We start from the raw sequence: 22,688 nt of genomic DNA, 5'->3' as shown, positions 1-22,688 counted from the left end.
ATGCTTCTTAAAGAAACATTGGTGCCGAGGTGTATCACACGTTCCTCCACCACTGCCGTTGTGCACGCTGTGCCATTAAAGAGGACGGTATTGAGAGACCTTAAGGAGATGAACAACGTGGCCTAGAAAAGGAAAGGTCTAGGTAAAGTGCGATTGGCACGGGCATTATGTGTTTCCTCCGCTGAGCCGTGCAGCCAGAGAGCTTGGGCACAGTACATCTGGCAGATAGATTTTCTTGCCTGCAGCTCTCCAGTGACAGACTGCCTGCCTGTCTGCCCTGTCCGCGAGGGAAGAGGATCAGAACGGTGGATCCATGTTGTGTGCCGCTGCTGGCTGAACACCTAAGCACAGAGCCGGCCTCTAAAATGGCTGCCCTTGAAGCTGGGCTCAGAGGAGGATCTGGAGCGGCTCACTCAGTGGTCGTCCGCGAGAGCCTCTGCCGGAGCAGATGAAAGCAGCCACACAATCTCCACCCATTAACTCTGCAGTCTCCGAGACAAAAGGGCCCTGAATAAGACAGAGCCTCCTCTTAAGGAATATGATGGTGGAGGGGCTGGATGGGGGGGGGGTCCTTTTCTTGCTGGACAGTGTGGGTTAATTTCCTTCTTTTTTCCTCTCCTGCCTTTCTTCTCCGGGATTCCCTTGGTATCCATGTCAAGGAACCCGGCATTAGAGTGCAACTTTGTTCAAAGTAGAGATAAACTGTCCATGGAGCGGGGTGGGGCCCCGTGGTGAGGCCGTAACCCGAGGCGAGGCAACAATGGGGCTCCAGGCTGCTCTGGGGACTCGCTGGCATCTCATGCCGGCCCCTGTGTAACTGACCTCCAGTTAGGAAGTACGGTCTGGTGATGGGTGGCCTGGTTACCTTAAATACTACAGCAGTCATTCATGCAAATATTATGAATGATATATAATGAAAAGACGAAATTCTCCGTAGTATTACTGTCCAGTTATTTATGATCACCTATTTGGTATGATCTATCAGTTTACCTAAAGATATAATAAGCCAATATTCTATATATATTTAAAGGCTTTTATATGTTGGAACTACTGTATTGAACTCTATGATCCCTAAATTGGTTTTCCTTAACATGACCCTCTGCAAAAGTGCACAAAAGTGTCTATCAGATGTTTCAAGACAAGAGTTTGGCTTGTTGAATTCTCCACACTCAAAACTTTGCCAGCATAATGTTATGATGAACATTTCTAGCTGAAGAACGCTTGAGGTGTGCATGAATGGTCATTCTTGTAGAGTGAATAATCCTCTTTTATTCAAGCAAGGTATTACTGTTTTTCTGAAAGATGGTTCTTCAGATTCATGAGCCCCCTTTGGCGAATCAAAAGGAATGTTTAAGAATAAAATGCTTCGCTTTTAGCACTTAAATTGGACCCCTTTGAATAGTTCATCAATCCTGGTCATGAAAAGTTGCTTGTCCTAGAATAGTTTGGACAAGGAATAAAGCTGAAGCATTTTATATAATTATTTTTCTTACATGATAAAGAGACTTTTCTTTGCCCAATGCCCATCATCATTTGTTATTTCATGTGTTTCATCTACGAATATGGCTGTATTCCAATTGATGTTTGGGCCTTACGTTTGTTTGGGCCTTTGTTTGGTTATGCCAGTGATTAGGACACCTAAGACCCCCTTCATTAAGATAATTTGGCTACCAACTTGGATCTTGGACTAAGGTTATTAGTTCATATGCTCATCACAACAAACAAATTAGGATTTTCAGGCTCACATACGATTTCATTAGTAAAATAATAACCAGGAATTTGTCTTCATACATTGTTTACATTATAAAAGTGACAACGATAACATGACCGCATGAAAGGGCAATAAAGCCATGGTGTTATCATCTAATCTTTTTCTTATTCTCTCTCTCTCTCTCTCTCTCTCTCTCTCTCTCTCTCTCTCTCTCTCTCTCTCTCTCTCTCTCTCTCTCTCTCTCTCTCTCTCTCTCTCTCTCTCTCTCTCTCTGTTATTTCATTCAATCTTCTTCTTTGAGAGCAGGGTTATTAATAAAATCTCACAGAGGAGTCAGTATGTTTTTACCGAACATTAGGATGTGGAGCTGGCTTTCCAGCTGGTCGCTTATCCAAAGGTTACAGAACTGAAACACACCAAGCATTAATCCCTCTTAGTTGTCATTTGTTTTACAGATGATGATGATGTTACACTTCCACAAAAATAGAATCTCACCATTCTGAATAAAGGAACATCAGCAACACTTGGGAGGCAGATCTTAAAATCAACTTTAATTTGAAATACATTTTAATAATAGAATCATCTGTGGTACCAAATCCATCGGACCAATACTTAGTCCCTGTTGCCATCGAAAAAAGGAGATGAGATGCTATTCCTATATGGACACATACACCTGTTCAGGTTTATTGTCAGGTGTACTATTTATGATATAAGGCTTAGCATCAAGCAACACACGCTGTTACATTTTATTTTCCAGTTACCTTTCTGCCATGAGCCACATTCAATTATCTTAATTCCCAAAACTAAACCAAATCTCCTCTCTCTTCTAGGGTTCCCTGATTTTCCAGGGAGTGCCCCCTCCCCGTAACCATGGAGGTCCTGCAGTGTGATGGCTGCGACTTCCATGCAGAATCGTACGATGACCTGAAGATCCATATCCAGGAGGTACACACAGCCTTCCTGCAGCCCGCCGACGCTGACGAGTCTGAGTCTCCGAAAGACGACGACGAGGAAGAGGTTCCCGACGAGGAGGAGGAGGACGACCAAGAATCTTACGACAAGCATTCCTCGTCTTCTCTACCTGGAATGAGTACGATGACTCCCTTATATTATAAGTGGTAGATAATTACTGTATTATGTCTGAGTGATGAAGTAAAAAGTATTATTTTTGATGACTTATAACAATATTCTTATCTGTTTCAGGTCCAAATTCGGAGACCCCCAAACAAAAAGACCCATCTGAATCCACCCTGTCGTTTTACCAGTGCAAGTTCTGCGTGCGGTACTTCAGGTCGAAATCCTTTTTAAAGAACCATACCAAAAAGGTCCACAACATTAGGGACGACCAGTCGGAAGTCCACAATTCCCGCGAGACGTCGAAAGATCCCAGCTACACCGTCGTAACGCACAGTGACCATTCAAAGGTGTACTCCTGCCAATATTGCACGTACAAATCCCCACGCAAAGCAAGGATCATCAAACACCAAATAACGTACCACCAGGTTCCTTCTGAAGGAGCCGAAGATCATTCAAACGATGCGGCGGCTGGGGACGACTGCCTCTCGGCTGGTGCATACCTCGGTGGTACTTTCGCTTGCGAGTGGTGTGACTTTCAGACCGACGAGAAGGACGGCTGGACGGATCACGTGGCGAAGGAACACAGCGACAAGGTCAAGATCATTTCTTCCGTTGAGGAACTCGAAGGAGAGGCAAGCTCATCCAAGCCGGATTCCCCTTCCTCCCCCAGAAGTCCTGCTTCCGAGGGAGGAATAGATGGTTTTACGGGTAGAGTAACGCCAGTAAACAACATGGGAATGCCAGATAACAACGCATCAGTGTTTCATTACGTAATGCCCAATAGCACGGGGTCGTCCATTTTGTCAAAAAGGTTTCCCATGGCCGATTCAAATTGTAGTCCCGTCCTCGAGACGGACGCCACTTTGCGGAATGAAGAAGACTCTAGGAGCAGCATGGAAGAAGACGAAGAGGAGTTGGTTGACATTGACGATCCAAGTTACACCGGGACCTTGTCGGCTGACGTGAAGCAACTGTTGACTGACGAGGACAACAAGGTACTGGAGACAAAAGGGGTACAGATCCGAAAGCAGATAAACCGCTTCCAATGTCCCTTCTGTTCTTTCCTCACCATGCATCGGCGGAGCATTTCTCGCCACATTGAAAACATCCACTTTTCTGGTAAAACCACTGTTTATAAATGTGACGAATGCCCCTTTATTTGTACAAGCTCTCTGAAGTTAGGCACTCACAAGCAGAGCCACAGTGTTTCAGACGTGGATACCATGGACATAACCAACAGCATGGACACACAAAATGAACCGGCTGCAGAGTCCCTTAATGGGGGGAACGTTATTGCTAAAGTCAACGGGAAAAGGTCAAGTCCAGCGAATGACCATCCGAATCCCCACCAGTGTTCCCTCTGCAGTTTCTCCACCACCACACTGAAAGGCCTCAGGGTCCATCAGCAGCATAAGCACTCCTACTGTGATGATGTCGAGACCGAAGCCATTGAAGAGGCATCGGCTGACCAGCCGGATACTGAAGTTGAGAACTCGCCCACCTTTTTACAAAAAACCCAGACTTCCATTCTAAGGCCTTCCACCAAAAAGAACCCTGCTACAGGAAAAAGGGCAAGAAAGTCCATCAACGATTTGCCTTTAGATTTGTCCTCGGTGAAGAAACGAACAAGAATTGACGAAATTGCCAGCAATCTTCAGAGTAAGATCAGCCAAAGCCAACAGGATATGATTATAAATCTCGACGAACTCGACGATGAGGAAGGGAGTGGAAGCCACAGAGTGGATGATCACGACGATAGTAACCTCACTGGTATAAATCCAGTCTTCACATATAACATCCAGCAAATTCACGTAAGCGAACCCACCATTCAGGGTGGCAGAATAGGTAAACGGAAAAGCAACCCCAAGTCTAAAGCACGCAACATCCCCATTTCGTTAACCCTCTCTGACGATAGCGAAAATGTATCCGGGGATCAACCTGAGCTCCAGGACAACGGTAACCAGGATAGTAGAGAGACCTTCCAAGAAAATGCGGAATATTCCGAGGATCCCGGAGCGGTCCGTTTTTACTGTAAACACTGTGATTACCATAACAAGTCTGCCCGCAGTGTGAGCACCCACTACCAGAGAATGCACCCTTACATCAAGTTCAGCTTTAAGTACATCCTGGATCCAGAGGACCATAGTGCTGTCTTCCGCTGCCTAGAGTGCTACATTGAATACCCCAATTACAACGATCTACACCAACACTACATGGATCACCATCCAGAAGCTAGCAATGTGCTCAACTTTAACCAGCCAGACCTTGTTTACATGTGCCGCTTCTGTGCATATACTAGCCCTAATGTTAGGAGCCTCATGCCCCATTACCAAAGAATGCATCCCACGGTGAAAATAAACAATGCCATGATCTTCTCCAGCTATGTAGTGGAACAATCTCAGAAAACGGGTGAATCTCAAACCCTGCGGGAAATATTAAACTCTGGCCCCAAGAACTTCACCTCTGCCACCTCTACCCCTAGATCTTCCTCAAGCCCAGCCCTGAAATCGCCCTCCAAGACTCCCGAAGCTAGTGTTGACTCGGAGGCTCTGAAAGAAGCGATGGGTGGTAATGTGGTGGTCTATGAATGTGATGTCTGTTCCTTTGCTAGCCCCAACATGCACTCTGTTTTGGTCCACTACCAGAAGAAACACCCCGAGCAAAAGGCCTCTTATTTCCGTATACAAAAAACCATGAAGATTATCACAACGGATAAAGCCCAGTCACCAGCCGCCAACTCCTCGTTTAATGTTAGTTCAACTTCCCCGCCTTCGAAGTCTTCAGGTGCCACGACATATGGCACTGAGGAAGATATCTACTATTGTAAACACTGTGTCTACAGCAACAGATCTGTTGTGGGCGTCCTTGTCCACTATCAGAAGAGGCATCCAGAAGTAAAAGTGACCGCAAAATATATCAAACACGGGGCTCCCACTCCTGTTCTGATGAAATTAATTGATGATTTGCAAATTGCAACTCCAAAGCAGTTCTCAAAGCCGTTTCAAAGCAACGGCTACGACGGATCGTTTAACTCAAGTCCTAAAATTGGTAACGGCGAAAAGGGTGAAGCAGAGATGCTCTTCTTTTGTCAGCACTGTGACTACGGCAACCGCACGGTTAAAGGAGTGCTAATTCACTACCAGAAGAAGCATCGCGACGCCAAGGCCAACGCGGACCTCGTACGCCGTCACACCGCCGTGGTCCGGAGTCAGCGCGAGCGCGCTCAGATGGTCCAGTCGGGCACCGTAGCAACCACCATCACCCAAGCCCCGGTGGATCCGGAGAGCTCCGGAGAGCTCCGGTCTCTCCAGTGCAGACACTGTCCCTACACGTCCCCCTATGTGTACGCCTTAAAGAAGCATCTCAAGAAAGAGCACCCTACTGTGAAGGCCACCGCGATGACCATACTGCATTGGGCCTACCAAGACGGTATCCTTGAGGCGGGGTATCACTGCGAGTGGTGCATCTACTCCCACGCCGAGCCCCAGGGCCTACTGCTGCACTACCAAAGACGCCACCCGGAGCACAACGTGGACTATACGTACATGGCTAGCAAGCTTTGGGCCGGACCAGAGACCACGCAGCAAGGACCGAACAACCTGGAAAACAAGCACTTCCGATGCCAAGAGTGCGCCTTTGAGGCCTGTACCATTTGGGACATTACCAGTCACTACCAAGCGGTTCACCCGTGGGCCATGAAAGCAGAGGAATCTGTGATTTTTGATATGATCAAAGGTAATATAACGACGGATAAAATCCTCCAGCAATTGGTCAATGACCATGCACCTTCCAGCGGGCAGTCTGAAGACGATGGAGCCCTGATCATCGCTTCACCACTCCCAGAAACCATCTCTCATCCTACAAACCCACGCCTCTGCATTTCAAACAATCCCTATCAGTGTACTGTATGTCTCTCCGAATATAACAGCTTACACGGCCTCCTCACCCACTATGGGAAGAAACACCCAGGCATGAAGGTCAAGGCTGCAGATTTTGCTCAGGAGGCAGACATCAACCCGAGTTCGGTGTATAAGTGTCGTCACTGTCCGTACGTCAACTCTCGAATCCACGGTGTCCTGACTCACTATCAGAAACGCCATCCGTTGGTGAAGGTAACTGCGGAAGACTTTGCTGACGACATAGAGCACATCGCCGATCTGAACGAGGGTGAGGACAAGTGCAAGACCCAGAGGCAAGGCTATGGAGCATACAGATGCAAAATATGCACCTACACACACGGGACTTTGGAGAAACTAAAGATCCACTATGAGAAGTATCACAATCAACCAGCCGCCGAAATGTTCCCCCATACTTTCACATCATTCTCTCCCAGCAAAGAAAGCGAACCAGTAGCAGAATGCAGCGTAAGTAACGTATCCGCAGTGACGGACATGCTGGAGGTCAAAGAATATGAACTCCCTAAGTCCGAAAAACACGCCATCTTTAAGTGTCAGCTGTGCAAATACTTCTGCTCCACCCGGAAAGGCATTGCCCGCCACTACCGAATCAAACACAACAACGTCCGGGCACAGCCAGAGGGCAAAAACAACGTATTTAAATGTGCGCTGTGTTCGTACACCAACCCTATACGCAAGGGCCTCGCGGCCCATTACCAGAAGCGCCACGACATCGATGCCTATTACACTCACTGCCTGGCAGCTTCCAAGACGCTCAGCGACAAGCCCGTCAAGGTGATGGCGCCGGAGAAGGAGACAACGGAGATGTCGGAGGACCTGCGGTTGGCGGTGGAGACCCGGAAGTGTTCCCTCTGCAGCTTCCAGGCGTTCAGCAGGAAGAGCATCGTCTCGCACTACATCAAGCGCCACCCGGGTGTCTTCCCCAAGAAGCAGCACTCCAGCAAGCTCGGCCGCTACTTCACCCTGATCTACGCCAAAGAGCCGGAGAACCCCCCGGAGACGGCGGCGTTGGAGGAGGAGATGGAGGAGGAGGAAGAGGAGGAGGTCAAGGAAGAGTTTGAGGTCCAGTCTATGTCCAATCATCAGGCGGACGAGGAATGGCCGCCCTTCAAGTGTCTCAAATGCGGCCAGTTGTCCTTTGACACCATCGAGCTACTTTCTATGCATTACAACGACGACCACGGAAGTGACCTGAAGAGGGACTTCCAGTCAAATGCCGGAGAAGACGGGTCAGAGTTGCATCAGTGCTCTCACTGTGAGCTGAAGTTTCTGGAGCTGCCTGTCTTGGCGAAGCACATCGTTGACCACAATGACGACTTCCAGAAGAAGGCCTTAAAGCAGGAACGAAGGAGACTTCTCAGCCAACAGAAAGCCTTGGAACTGGCCGAAGGGAAATCTGAGAAGGTGGGTTATGAGATTTATCTACAAGTATCTTCTCTGGTCAAATGGGGAAATAGCAATATAGTGCTTCAGACATTTCTATCCTATTAAAGGAGAATGGGGAGGACAACAATGCAGTACTAACAATGTTGCTTACATTTCTCTTTAGCAGGAGAGCCCTGTTAACAAAGCGCCCATAGGCTTTAGGTGTAACTTCTGTGTGGAGGTGCACCCAACCCTGCGAGCCATCTGCAACCACCTGAGGAAGCACGTCCAGTATGGGGAGGTGAAACAAGGACATGTGAAGGTAATTAGAGTGGTATATTTTTAGTTTTTCAAGAATAATGGATTTTTAGATGTGGACAAAACCAGAGGGGAAAGAAAGTTTTAAAGCTCAAAACTTGGTCAGGGGGTGCTTCAAGTAGGGGTCAGGCATGGGGTTCCTCAGAGTAAAGGCCGGGATGTAAAGCCGTGGCTTAGGGGCAGTGGTTTAAGAACATGAAGGCTTGTATATTAGGAAACATTGAACCAGTTTGATTTATTTGTTTCTTCATTTTAAGTTATGTTACGTTAATTACATTGCGTCCTTGACATCAACGGAAAACTTGAATCCCACTTTTGACGTCATGACATAAATTCAAAGTGTAATGCTCTGCTGCTGACAGTCACTGCCCTATATGACATTTAATACTATTTATGGGTTACTTTTTTGTCAGTAATAAAGTTATCTAGTGGAGCACAGTCTTTGAGGCATTAGTTAACCTGAAACTTGATACTTTGTACTGTACAGGTTATACATCAGCATTTCAGGCCCCAAAGTTCTGAAAGGATCCTACAAAGGATCCTTGTTCCTTTGTCACTCATTTGAAGAAGACAGGTTACAAGGCAAAGTAATAGTAGCAGAGTAAGTATACACTGTAGTATATAGTGTTGGCCATATAAAATAGTTGGCCAAATAAAATAACGTATAAAATGTTATTTTATAACATCATCCATATTGTCTTGAATCAGGTTTTTGCACAGCACTGTCCTGTCCGTTTTAAGTCGGACAGACGGCACACCGAGGGAGGACGGAAGGCGATGCAGGACGACAGGCTCTGTCAATCCTGCATTATTATTTATGAGCGCATGAAGTGCAGGGTCAGGCCCACAGTTAAAATGAGTTTCCTGGAGGCGATATAAGCTATCTTCTGGTGGTGGCTGCAGGAGCCGGCCCCTCTGGGCCCTCTGTGAATGAAGGAAGTGAGGCGCGCTGTTTTGCTGGATTGCAGGAAACAGGTGAAGGTGATGACGCGAGTCGTCAAGGTTATGCAGGGTTGGAGATTGCAAAAAAGTTAAGAGGCAGAAGGAGAAAGTTGCAGTACGCAAAAGCTGTTGGCTAATGTCGTCTGACCAGACTGGGTTTTGTTTAGGCAAAGTTGAGGTAATTCAAATCCTGGTTCATTATGAGATGTATTTGCATTTCATGGTACAACTTGATTTAATATCCAGGTGGTATACTGATGCCAAACTGCTTGTTTAAAATTGATAAACTCTAGATTGTTTTTCAATTGTTCATCTACAGTTGCCAAAGTGTGTGATCCGTGACAGGCAGAATGTCCTAAGAGCTTATCTTTAATGGTGGCCATAATCCATATTTTTTATATTAAACTCAACAATTCTACAACCAACCTTCAGTATCTTAAGACTTATGGTTGAATTTCTTCTGTATGCAAAACTGTGTCCTTTGTTTCATTTTCACTCAAATGAAGAGGGTTGACTCCAAATCGAAAGCCGCTCAATGGCCTTTGTGTTTTAAGGGTGTTAAATAAATAAATCGTTCTCTACAATCCCTTATGCCATACTTAAACCATAAATAAGTATTCGGATCACTCGCCGACGGCACGTAGGGACAGCTCAGCATCATCACCTACCTTATAACAAATTAAATAAATAACTGAGTTCATGTTCCCAGATGGAGACCAGCGAGGAGCCCCTGACACCACAGCCCCCCCCAGAGAGCCTCCCCAACGGCCAGCCGGAGGAGGAGTCGGAGCAGGGTGCTGGAGGTGTTTGCCTGGACGACGGCGACGCTGTCGACGACGACCCTCCCCCTACTGCCCAAGACCTCCTGCACATCACCACCCTCGACCCCACCCCGGACCCCGCCGCGACCGCCGGACCACCCGTCGCACTGCTGACACCAGAGGACGACCGGGACGACCGGGACGACCAGCTCTCCACGGTCGCCGTCGCCATGGCGATGACACCGACGACGACGGCGGCTCCGTCGGCGGCCGTCGGGGGCGGAGTCGGGGGGCTGGCCGGGGCGCTGGTGGCGGCGGCGCGGGCGATCGTGGCGGGCGGGGGTCAGCCGAAGCAGCAGCGTCTGGCGGCGGCCGGGGGGTACCCGTGCGGACAGTGCGACCGCGTCTTCATGTCCATGCAGGGGCTGCGGTCGCACGAGCGCAGCCACTCGGCCATGGCGCTGTTCAGCCGGGAGGACAAGTACAGCTGCCAGTACTGCCAGTTCGTCTCGCCGTTCAGACACAAGTAAGAGGAGAGAGGGGGGCTTCTTTTTCATTATGGGTTTAAAATTTCCGGTCGATTTTTGTCAAGTCAGGTCTGTTTTATCGGTATCGACCGTAACCACGGTTACAGTCTTCAAAGGGATTTACAGGGCAGACATTTTACGACCCCTGTTCTGAACCTAAGCCAAATGAAAAGTGAGAAGAAAGAACTTCCCAAATCCAATGGAAGAACACCAAAGGAACACCAGAATGTGTCATAAAGTATCGGAAATGCTTGATGAGATATTTAGAATTGGAAGTGCTTGATGTTGGCTGCAACAAGGAGGCAAGGAAAACGTTAAGCCTAGTTTAAGTGCCTGTCCCCAGTTATATTTGGAATTTTGAGTTATAATTTGGGAATCACTTTGCTAAATCAACTAAAAAAAATAAAGATTTATTTTAGGAACGTTGGAATCAAAGCTTGAATATCTGAACTGGGCTCAAAGCTCCCTCATCTAGTGGGAAGAAAGTTATGCTAAGAATGAAACAGAACTCTGGAGAGTGAGCCGTAGAGCAACCAAACGTCATTATCTAAGTAGATACAATTCAAAGTTTGACCAAGTTAAAAAAATATATGTTTTTACTATTTTTGCATAATAATGTAATCTAATAGTAAGAGATAGAATATATGAACAATGTGTGTTCTAGATCAATGGTTCTCAACCTTTGACTTTATGGTTTAGGTGTACCACTAAATTGTCATTTAGACCTTTCGCGGGCCACCTCATATGCAAACAGTAAAATATCGATAATACACATGCATTTATGTAATAATTAATCCATGAAGGCCAGTTGGAAACAGTGGAAAGAAAAAGTTAGCAATGCTGCTTATGCTACCCTTTGTTTTTATTTAACACAAATTAAAACGAAACGTGGACGGAAAAAAATCCCAATGGAAAACATATGCTGAATGGAAAAAGTGTCACTATTTTAAATAACAACAAGCTATTATGCTATATTTACTGAACAATAGTTCAGATCTATATCATTACTCATATTCTTCTAAATCTGTCTATTTTAAGAACTATCCCATATACCACATACAGTGCAGAAAAACACAATCAGTTTGTTAGTTGTTCTTAGAATAAGAGGAGCTAAATGACTTGACCAACTATGGATGATTAAAAGTGAACATCATATGCACGCTTTAAACCTGTTTGCTTTCCGCCATCTTTGTTTATATGTGAGTAGTGCAAGCATGTTGTAAAGCTGAGGAGAAGCAGGATTATATAATATTAACTACTTAAAAAATGTATCTAACTTTATTATAAAAAAAAAAACAACAAAACAGTATTTTCTGATCAATTCTGCAGGCTGGCAGTTTATTTTCATTTTTAATTCTTAAAAAGATCTGTCCCCTATGAAAGACTAGGAGACAGACTAAGAAAGAGAAAGATATATCTTTTCCCGATAGTGTGATTGGGTTTTATCCATCGCTCAGAGTGCCTGGTCCTCATCTCCCGGGTGTAATCCCTCTCTCTGTGCCCTGACCCAGAAAGGAGACACACACCGCCCCCATGCCACCTAGGAGGTTGGCATTCAACACACAGCCGCAATCCCCACAGGCTCTTGCACACTCATTACCACCAGAGGATTGTGGGTAGATGAGTTCACAACATGGCTCCTTAATGTGAAGTCATTCGAAATGCAGGATGTTGCTCTTTATGGTTTATGTACTACGAAAAAGATTCTGCTGTACCGGGAAAAATATCAAAGAAATAAAATCAACCAAGCACTTAGATGTTTGCTGGATATACGGCCAAAATAGAAGATTGTATAATCCTTGAAGAAAATATGCTATTTTAATTTCTTGGCCATTTCTTTGGAAAAGTGGTTTGCGGTTACAATGAAGTATTCTTTATATTGTAACCCTTTTTTTTGTGGTTTGCTTTCTCCCCTCAGTCTGGACAGACACGTGCAGTCTCACCACGGACACCACAAGCCCTTTAAGTGCAAGTTCTGCCCCTTTAAATCCTCCTACCTGAGCCGCCTGAAGAGCCACCTCCACAAAGCACATGCTGGTACGCACACACACACTCACTCACTCACTCACTCACTCACTCACTCACTCACTCACTCACTCACTCACTCACTCACTCACTCACTCACTCACTCACTCACTCACTCACTCACTCACTCACTCACTCACTCACTCACTCACTCACTCACACGCACACACACACAAACACACACACACATCTAATTACACAAATTAAATATATGATCACCGATTAATGTTTATCTTAGGTAAACATGTGAAAGGTGTGTAAATTTGGTCTGCTGCTTTCATAGTTTAAGGAAAGAAGTGGTCGAATTAAGCAAAGTAATTTGATTAAGTAAATTAAGTACTATAAACGTTCAGTCAATGACGATAATGAAATGGAAGACATTTATGTTCCACTCCATTACTGACTGACCAAGAAAAGCGATTCATTTGCATATCATTGATCATATGAATGAAAGATGAATGAAAAACCCTGGAGTTATTAATAAATAAGCACTTTGCCACTCACAGTATAACTGCAGATTAAAAAAAGTGAAATGTTAGACTTTAAAATATAATTTTTACCTCCATATAGGGACTGGCATTAAATCCATATTATCGTTAATCGTCTTTGACTGGTCGTTTGACTTATCGGGATTGGACAGATTTATAGTCTAAATGAATTACGACGGGAAGATGTGCCCTTAAAATGATAAGGCGTGAAACATCAGTGAGAATGGTCAACTAGTTTTAGCTTGATACAAAATTGACATCTATAATTATAAATAATGTTCACAAGCACATCGTGACATTAATGTATAACGCGTAAAATGACAGGAAGATGGCCATTAAAATGATAAAATATGAGGCGTGAAACATCAGTGAGAATGGTCAACTAGTTTTAGCCTGATACTAAATTTACATTTATAAATATAAATAACTGTATATTTTCGTCCTAGAATTATCATGATAATATATATTTCCAAATCGCCTAGCTCTACCTCCATAAAGCCAAAAATAGAATAATAAATTAAATCAAAGATTTTTCTTAATACCTTCTGAGGCTGTCAACCTTACATGTGTGAATGTGAGACTTCCAACACCGTCCCAGGACACCGGTCAGTCAACCCCGGTTCCAATACCCCTGGTTGAGGCCTCTGACCCCCCCCCCCCTCTCCCTCCTCCCGCTGCAGGCGAACACAGCAGTGCCTACCAGTGCTTGTCGTGCCCCTTCTCCTCCACGACCATCAGCCTGCTGAAGGAGCACTCCCTCAGGGACCACGGCGAGGAGCTCACGCTCAGCAAGCTGCGGGCCGCCACCCAGGCCGCCCTGCGGACCCCCAAGCTGGCCGGCGACGACGCCGAGCTCCCCGGGGCCCTGGCCCCCGAAGGTGAGACCCTCAGACCCCCTTCGGGGGGCGAGTGTACGCTGGTACGCTTTAAAGAGCACATATGGTGCGGAGTGACGGAGTGAGGATAAGCCAGTTACAAGCTGTTTTAAAAATAATAGTGGACCCACTTGTTGTGACATCGCAACTGGGAGGGTCTGTCTTCCGGATGTATCGTGGCATAGATCAGCCTACCAGATCTTTAAATGAACTACTGTTACATTTTAAAAACGGTTGCGAAAGCAACTAGCACTTGGACTACTCCTCCAACTCAGAGATTTGTATCTGTGGCCGTCTTCCTTGGCAGAACAAGGCCTGTTTTCTTTCTTCTAACATGGATGGACCTGCATGCTGTGAAAGCACACAGTACCACAAGATGAGCTATTGTGACAAGATTACATTATCATCGCTGTTGAATGGAGAGGGCCAGAGGACGAGGAAGTGAAATGTGGAGGAGTGAGTCTTCATTGTACCAACCACCGTGCCACCTAGTTTAACTACAACACACGGTATAGCAGACAAATGAACGGATCTATAACTAATTTGGTAATGGAGGTTTCCCATGTCCTTTGCAAATACATAAGTACAGTCATGTACTTATCTGAGGCAATGCCATGAGTTCATGCAGTCGTACTCTATAGCATTTTGACCCCTGACCCCGACAGCGTTAATGCCAGGCTCTACTAGTTGCGTTGACTTTGGTAGGGATTATGTGCTAGATTCTACCTTCAGCAATACATTTTCTAGGTTTTATCTAGATCTATGTTTGTCTGTACTTTTCCATAAAGGTGAAACTGCTAGGCTGTGATTACTCTAGAGAGAGCTGTTTGTGTCTTTTTGAAAGTGCCTGACAAGAATAGATGAATCTTTTTTTCCAAGCAGAACAAGTAGGACCGGATTGATAGGATTAGATGCGTTGACATCTTTCACCAGCAATGTGTTTGTGTTGTTTACCATTTATTCCTTTCCTGCTGTTTTGGTTTTCTATCAAATGTTAATTGTTTCACACAAGAGACACTATGGGTCCTGAATACAATTCCATCAGCACAACAAAGATGTATCTCAGTCACCTTGCCTGAACCTACCTTACCTTGCCTCCATTCACCTTACCCAACCTTACACTACATACCTGACATTACCTCACCCTCAACTTATCCTACCTGACGCTAACTATATACCAGGTCACCTTCCGTCACCTAATATCTGATCTCACCTCACCTCACCTTATATCTCATGTCCCCTTAAATTGTATTAATTGTCACAACACCCACATTATATCTCATTGCACTTCACCTTATGTCTAATGTCCCCTACCCTCACCTTATATATCATGTCCCCTCACCTTCCATCTCATTGCACTTCACCTCACCTTATGTCTAATGTCCCCTACCCTCACCTTATATATCATGTCCCCTCACCTTGTACCTAACGTCAACTCAACTCCCCTTAGATCTCATGTCATCTCCCCTCACCTCATACCTCATGTCGCCTCCGCTCACTTTGTATCTCATGTCACCTCCCCTCACCATGTCTCTCTGATGTCACCTAACCTCTCTGAATACGTCCTGAAGTCACCTCCCCCTCACCTCTGTGCTGTCCCCCAGACCCGTTGTACCTGGAGCCGGCCGACGTGCGCCAGCAGCTGACTCACTACCAGATGGCCTCCCAGCAGTCGTCAGCGCCGGCGCACGGGGGCTCGCCCACGGCGTCCGACAGTCGGCCCGACGCCGTCCTCACCTGTGAGTTCTGTGAGTTCAGCTCGGGATACATGCAGAGCCTCCGCCGCCACTACCGCGACCGCCACGGAGGCAAGAAGCTCTTCAAGTGCAAGGACTGCGCCTTCTTCACCTGCTACAAGTAAGCACACCGTTTGCACACGGGCAAGGACATCGGTGAAAACTGTAAATATACATAAACTAATTATTCAAAATAATATAACATCAAACAAATACATGAATACATTTCGAAATAAGAAGGGCAATCAACAAGTACTACAGAAGGATAGGTTTTCAAAAACAAGATGGAAGACGATACGTCTTCGTGTCGTCTTCCATCTTGTTTTTGAAGTTGTATACAAGATATACAAATCATAATAGAAAATGTGTTTAGTGTCGAGGGAGCCGTGAATACATATGGCAATATTTCTGTAATGCTGTGAATAGAATAATATATTTACTTTAAAGTAAATGTAATCACTGGAAAAAAACTAAAATACATTAGTGATATCGATTTTGTAGAGAAGCGTCTATATACATTAGACGGAGCCAGGTCAATTCCAGTGAATAGGATAAAACGGAATATATCACCACAGTGTAAATAAATAACAACTAAAGTATAAATGCGTTTCTACGACTTGGAAGACGATGAAGGCTCCACACGGTCTAAACACCCGAGGGGCTCGCGGTCCCACGTGGGACTGGAACCCATTACTCATAGGGACATAAACACTGCCTCCCCACTGGGAGCGTTTGTGTTCTCGTCGGCTGTTAGAGCACCTTGCGCCGCCTGCGATGTGTGCAGGCCGCTGCCGGCCAAACGTTTCATACACCACCCATAGTGGTGGGAGGTTAGTCGGGAGTCTACCGGAGTATTACAATTCAGTGAATAAAGCATTATTACTAATATTGTAATTAAAGCTGACCTATGGCTAAAGCCAGTGAGCTATTCAAATGTTTTGGGGGCGTGGCTTTGTAGGGAGGCCTGTCATGAGGGGAGGGATTTATTTTGGTTCGATACTTAAAAGATCGATATTGCCCAGCCCAGGCTGGTTTCTCAGGATTGCCTCCCCTAGCATTAGGTAAAATTGACTTTTAGGTCATTTAGGAGAGAAAATTGTAAATGCTACTAACACAAGCTAATTATAAAAACAACACAAACTGGTCAAGAGTGCAGCACAGCAATTAAAACACAAGCTTAGTATATTATATACTATAATATATATTCTTTCACTTTTAGTCCTTTAGCGGACGGCTTTATCCAAAGCGATTTATAGTGAATTTAACTACAGGTCATTAACAGTCTGCTAGGGATTAGGGCATCTTGCTAAACAAGCTAGGCTACTGACATGTGGGATCCAAATCGCTCGGCACCTCGTACCACACCACCCACACGACCCTGCCCTCCCTGCAGAACCACATTGCTATCGACCGCTCATCCACGTCCGTCTTCCTTCCCCCCCGTGTGTCCTCAGGAACACCTTCACCGTTCACGTGGAGGCGGGCCACGCGCCCAGCGCTGCCGACGAGCCCGCCAGGGACCTGCGCTGCCCACTCTGCCTCTACCACACCAAACACAAGAGCAACATGATCGACCACGTCGTCCTGCACAGAGGTAACCGCGCGGGGGAGACCCCCGAGGAGCACAGTCTAAAGTCTGATGGCAGTATTTGTTTCGAAACCGATCATTTCGCTGTAAGGGGTGGATCTGGAACAGCTGTTGGTGGCTTTACAGCCAAACACAAACTCGGCCAGCAGTAGTAAACTGTTGGAAAGTGTCCTTAAAGGTTTAAAGTCCTGTAGACAGGCTACTGTATACACACACGTATTGGAAACCCATCCTGATTGCTTATTCACTGAGAATGAGTGGATGAAATGTGGTTGCTCTAGTCAAATTAGTTTTATTGAGTCAAATATCTCCTTAATTTAAGAGGGAACAAGGCGGGAACAATTTTTTTGTATTCTGGCACAGGCTCTGAGCCTTCTCCCCCCACAGGCTCTGAGCCTTCTCACCCCAGAGGATCTGCTATAACATATTAGGACTGCTGGATCAGAGGTTCTGCTATAAGATATTAGGACTGCTGGATCAGAGGTTCTGCTATAAGATAGTAGGACTGCTGGATCAGAGGTTCTGCTATAAGATAGTAGGACTGCTGGATCAGAGGTTCTGCTATAAGATAGTAGGACTGCTGGAGTCACAGATTAGCACATCAATATGTGTCTTTTAGTTAAAGTGATTATAACTCATGCACACACACACACACACACACACACACACACACACACACACACACACACACACACACACACACACACACACACACACACACACACACACACACACACACACACACACACACACACACAAACCGAATACATTGAATCATTTATACAGGTTGTTTTATTAACTATAAAGTAGGGAAAACAACCATTAAAGTTTGAGACCAAGTAGTTGCCTCGGTCTCAAACGATCACCTATTCACAACCTTTATTTGGTTACTCCACCTCTCCCTCACCGCTCCCACCTCTCCCACCCCTCCCACCCCCCTCACCCCCCTCACCCCAGAGGAGCGCACGGTGCCCCTGGAGGTGAGCCGCTCCAAGCTGTCCCGCCACCTGCAGGGCCTGGTGTTCCGCTGCCAGCAGTGCACCTTCACCTGCTCCAGCAACAAGGCCCTGCAGCAGCACCTGCTGAAGCACACCCAGCTCCGGCCCTACCACTGCCAGCTCTGCTACTACGACAGCGGGCGGCGCGACCAGCTGGAGGAGCACCTACGGCTGGAGCACAAGGTCCGTCGCCTGTCCCCCCTGGCTTTGGACGAGTCTGAAGCCGGTTCTGGTGGATGAGGGATCGAGGACGAGGGCGCGCGTGTGCGTGTGTGCGTGTGTGCGTGTGTGCGTGTGTGCGCGTGTGTGTGTGTGTGTGTGTGTGTGTGTGTGTGTGTGTGCGTGTGTGTGTGTGTGTGTGTGTGTGTGTGTGTGTGTGTGTGTGTGTGTGTGTGTGTGTGTGTGTGTGTGTGTGTGTGTGTGTGTGTGTGTGTGTGTGTGTGTGTGTGTGTGTGGGTGGGTGGGTGGGTGGGTGGGTGGGTGGGTGGGTGTGTGTGAGTCGTATGTAGGTCAACACGAGGTCACCGGTACAGGGTAATGTGTTGTACGAGGAGAAAACAGGTCAGCTCAGCAGAAAGAGCACCTGTCGCGATAACAGCACTGGAAATAGAAGGAATTGAATGGGTATTTAACACTATACATATATTAAGACATTTTGGTAATAGGGGCAAGTGTATACCAAAGTATTACACAAACCTGGTATATGCAATACAGTGAATGGATACAATCCTGGCTGCATGGGTGATTGACAGATAGTTAGGCTTAACCATCACCCAGACATTGTTTATATACATGGCCGGCATGAATGCAAAGGTAGCTAGTTGTGCTTTCTCCAAACTTTCCAAGCTATCATGGATTGCTAAGTGCGTACATTTGGCTCTGTAGGATATAGACGGGGCAGTGGATAAGTGAAAGGTTTCGGGTTTAACCCAGGGATGTGTTATAAAACAGTGGACATAAGCATGCATGCTTTTGTCTTTACCTTCTCTCAGTTTGAAGTGTAGTCGGGGCAGACATTGTGTTCTGCAACGTGAGCGCTCCAGGGTAGGGCTAAGAGTCAGTAGGACGGGGGGGTCGGCGCACAGAGGGTTTAATAAGGTGTGCTTTGAATATCGATGGCGTGTCATTTCCTGCTACAACAACAGGCATTTCCTAAAGGCAGGAAACCCTACCGTTATTCCTAGCGTATCGTCTTCCATCTTGTTTTGGAAAACCTATCCTTTTGTAGTACTTTTTGATTTCCCTTCTTATTTATTTTATGTATTTGTTTCATTTTATATTATTTTGAATAATTTGTTTTTATTTTTATTTGCATTACGTACTTCCTTCGTTATTGTACCACTCCATCTCTGGAAAGGGGAAGTGATATGAATGAATTGGCAGAAGAAAACAAATAATCATTTCCCGTGAGAAAAGGAGAACATAATATCTGAATATATGTGTTCCTAATGTGGGAATCTTTATCTTTCTCATAGGGTTTAGCTAAGACCAGAATAGATAGAATACACAATAAACAGCTTCAGTTTCTGTGTATTTCAAAACAACTTGCAGACAGAAGCCATCCCCCAGCCTCAAGTCTCTGTGTTTGTTGTCTCAGTGAGCCTATTCATTCTAGTCTGCGTGCTTCAAATTCAGACAATCTCCACTTTTGGGCGGTTCTTTGAGAACTCTTTCAGAGTCATAATCGCTACGATCGATCAATGAATTTGACCAAACAGACTTTTCTACCGCCATGAATGGATTTATGGAAGTCTAAGCCATTATGTCCCTAACAAAGTAATCTTACATAATCGTTATTTCAGCTTTTTTTGCTACCATTATGTTCCCGCCCATTACTCCTATTCTGCAGTCCTAAACATCCCACATGGCCTGATCCTTCTTCTCCCCCCTCGGCTGCCGAGTTTTTCCCTGCCCTTGGGAGGGCTTTGGTTAGGGTGTTGACTGAAGTGTGACTGTAAAGCCCTTTTTAGATCAACTGTGAGGAAGGGCTGTAAACATGAAATTGACTTGACTTGAAGGGGACCCCACTGACGCAAACCTCCCTCCCGTGTGTCGATCAGGTGGTCCGGAACTTTGAGCTGATGGGCCGCGTGAACCTGGACCAGCTGGAGATGATGAAGGACTTCAGTAGCAGCGCCGAGGAGGAGGGGGAGACCCAGGAGCAGCAGCAGGAGGATCAGGAGGAGGGGGAGGAGGGGCTGATGGCCGTCGACATGGCGACGGACGGACGGGTGTCTTTCGAGGAGCAGGGAGAAGGTGAAGACGGAGATGACATGGAGGCGGCAGAGAGCGCCGAGGCAGAACAGCGAGAAGCGAACGATGGAGTGATGGCAGAACACGAGGAAGAGGGGGAGAGAGAGGAAGGGGAGGGGGCAGTCAAGGAGGTGCCGGAGAAGCCTGTCGCTCAAGGTAGATGGTCTTCGGTGTGCCACCTTTTGTTTTTTCGGTTCAATTCTCATTTATTCTGTCTGCCGGTTTGTTTTGTTTCACATAATATATGTTCACTTCTTCTTTGATGGTTATATAACATTTAGCACTCATAGATAACCATATCTCGTCTGTCTGTGTTAAATAACTATTAGATTAAATACATTGCCTAGACGAGCTTTGCAACGACATACATCCCTTTACAAATACTAAAATAATATGACAATTTCTGCAAAAAGAAGCCATGTTTAAATCGTTGCCGCGGCTACAAGAAGAAAAACAGAAAAATAAATAATCCCTCTATTCTTTAAGAAATCGAATGGACACATAAAATACGAATAGATGGAAAATCACTGTCTGCCATAACTGTGTCCCTCCATTTTCATAAACCACTGTGCACAAGGCTGACTACTTATCTGATCTCCATTTCCCAGAAGACATTGCGTCTCCGGGCAGCTGCTGCAGCAGCAGCAGTGGTCTGACCGGCCTGGAGAAGCGCCTGCCCTGTGAGTTCTGCGGTCGCTGCTTCACCAACAGCACAGAGTGGGAACGACATGTGCTCCGGCATGGCATGTTAGTACTGCCTTTAACCTCTAACCTACCCAGTCCGCTCTCAACCAACCCAATGTATGAATGCAAATGTACCAGTTCGGTGACGCACTTACTTTTGTAACCTTTATATTGCACTGTGGTTGTCATTTAATCCTTGCCATTTGGTCGGCATTTTATTCCAAAGCATCATTCAATAGTGTATGATGAGTGTATTTTTGTTTTATATAGCACTTGTGATCCGTCATTATATTCAATAATAACAAAAATATCATTTTATCCAGATTGATTGGTATTTATGCGTTTGTTTTTTTATATGTTTATCTTTTCTTTCTCTGACTGTCACACTTTTTTTACTCACAACGTACGTCAGAAGGTCACTAATCAATGTGTCTCCTTCCCCCCCAGAATGAATAAAGGTTTTGATAGATTGGGCATCGATCAATCGGATAGTACGCAGACCGATCCACATTGTATTGACACAATGTCTCCCGTTACAGGTCGTTAAACCCAATGGACACAGAGCCCAGCGCCGCTTCGGACGTCCTGGAGGCCCCAGCCCCTCCTCCCGCGGAGACCTCCCTCCCGACGGACCCCGGATTAGATCTGTCTGGTCACCGAAAGGAGGAGCAGGGGGAGAGGAAGAGGAAGGAGGAGGAGGAGGAGGAGGACAACGGGCCCTCTGCTGACTCCTTGCAGACCACTCCAGACCAGTACATGGAAAACAAAGAATCGCTCTAAACCAAAAAAAAGAAAACGATAAACTGTTTGGTGCAAAAAAAAAAAAGAGTTAGGGCCTCATTAGAAATTAGAAGAAGAAAAAAAAAGTATGGGTTACAATAAGGGGCTGAGTTTGGTGGTGAAGATTATAGTGGAAGTATCAGTTAAATAAAGAAGAAAGGGAAATGTGAAACGGAAAAGAACGTATTTTTTTTCTTTGAGCGTTCATGTTTTTTTTAAATGTTACGTTTTAGAGCTACTAGGTCATGCCACATTCGACTTGTTCTTCATAAATGGCTGAACCCCTACTGTGTGGTCCCCTAGGACAGATCTATATATTAATATATTGGTAACCAATAGTGAACAGATCTCTAGACGTGCTTGTCGAAATATTAAAATCGAAAGATTCCACCTAGATTCATCTACTATGGTAATTGTTGAGATTGTCGTCCAAAACTGAACTAAATTGAGGCATTTATTGTTTAAGCACCTTTGAAAAACCCTACAATCCCAAACCTCTACCTGAAAGAAAATGGTAAGGTGTAAAAGCATTTAACTCCTTTTGTCCCCAGTAGAGCTACCTTTCTTATTTAATAATTGAAGTTCCGAGTTTTACCTCTTAGCCTTGTTTTATCTATGTATACGTATTCCTTGCGGAATAGTT

The 22,688-nt window shown here is 45.7% G+C and overlaps 1 protein-coding gene across 1 annotated transcript in view; it reads left to right on the top strand.

Moving 5' to 3' along the window:
• The window catches only part of znf462 (zinc finger protein 462), a 33,141-nt gene extending 10,937 nt beyond the window's left edge, over positions 1–22,204 (top strand). The window contains exons 2-13 of the mRNA XM_056578067.1: positions 2,542–2,801; positions 2,915–8,109; positions 8,255–8,371; positions 10,487–10,617; positions 12,537–12,655; positions 13,812–14,009; positions 15,611–15,863; positions 17,197–17,336; positions 18,288–18,511; positions 20,389–20,737; positions 21,190–21,328; positions 21,805–22,204. Coding sequence (XP_056434042.1) covers positions 2,582–2,801; positions 2,915–8,109; positions 8,255–8,371; positions 10,487–10,617; positions 12,537–12,655; positions 13,812–14,009; positions 15,611–15,863; positions 17,197–17,336; positions 18,288–18,511; positions 20,389–20,737; positions 21,190–21,328; positions 21,805–22,045 — 7,326 coding nt within the window. The 5' untranslated portion in view covers positions 2,542–2,581 and the 3' untranslated portion in view covers positions 22,046–22,204. The remainder of the gene's footprint in view (positions 1–2,541; positions 2,802–2,914; positions 8,110–8,254; positions 8,372–10,486; positions 10,618–12,536; positions 12,656–13,811; positions 14,010–15,610; positions 15,864–17,196; positions 17,337–18,287; positions 18,512–20,388; positions 20,738–21,189; positions 21,329–21,804) is intronic.
• The last annotated feature ends 484 nt before the right edge of the window (positions 22,205–22,688 follow it).

Source organism: Gadus chalcogrammus, chromosome 19, assembly GCF_026213295.1.
Source record: "Gadus chalcogrammus isolate NIFS_2021 chromosome 19, NIFS_Gcha_1.0, whole genome shotgun sequence".
Classification (NCBI taxonomy): Eukaryota; Metazoa; Chordata; class Actinopteri; order Gadiformes; family Gadidae; genus Gadus; species Gadus chalcogrammus.
Note: the sequence above shows the minus strand (reverse complement) of the source record. Positions and strands in the feature narration are given on the sequence as shown.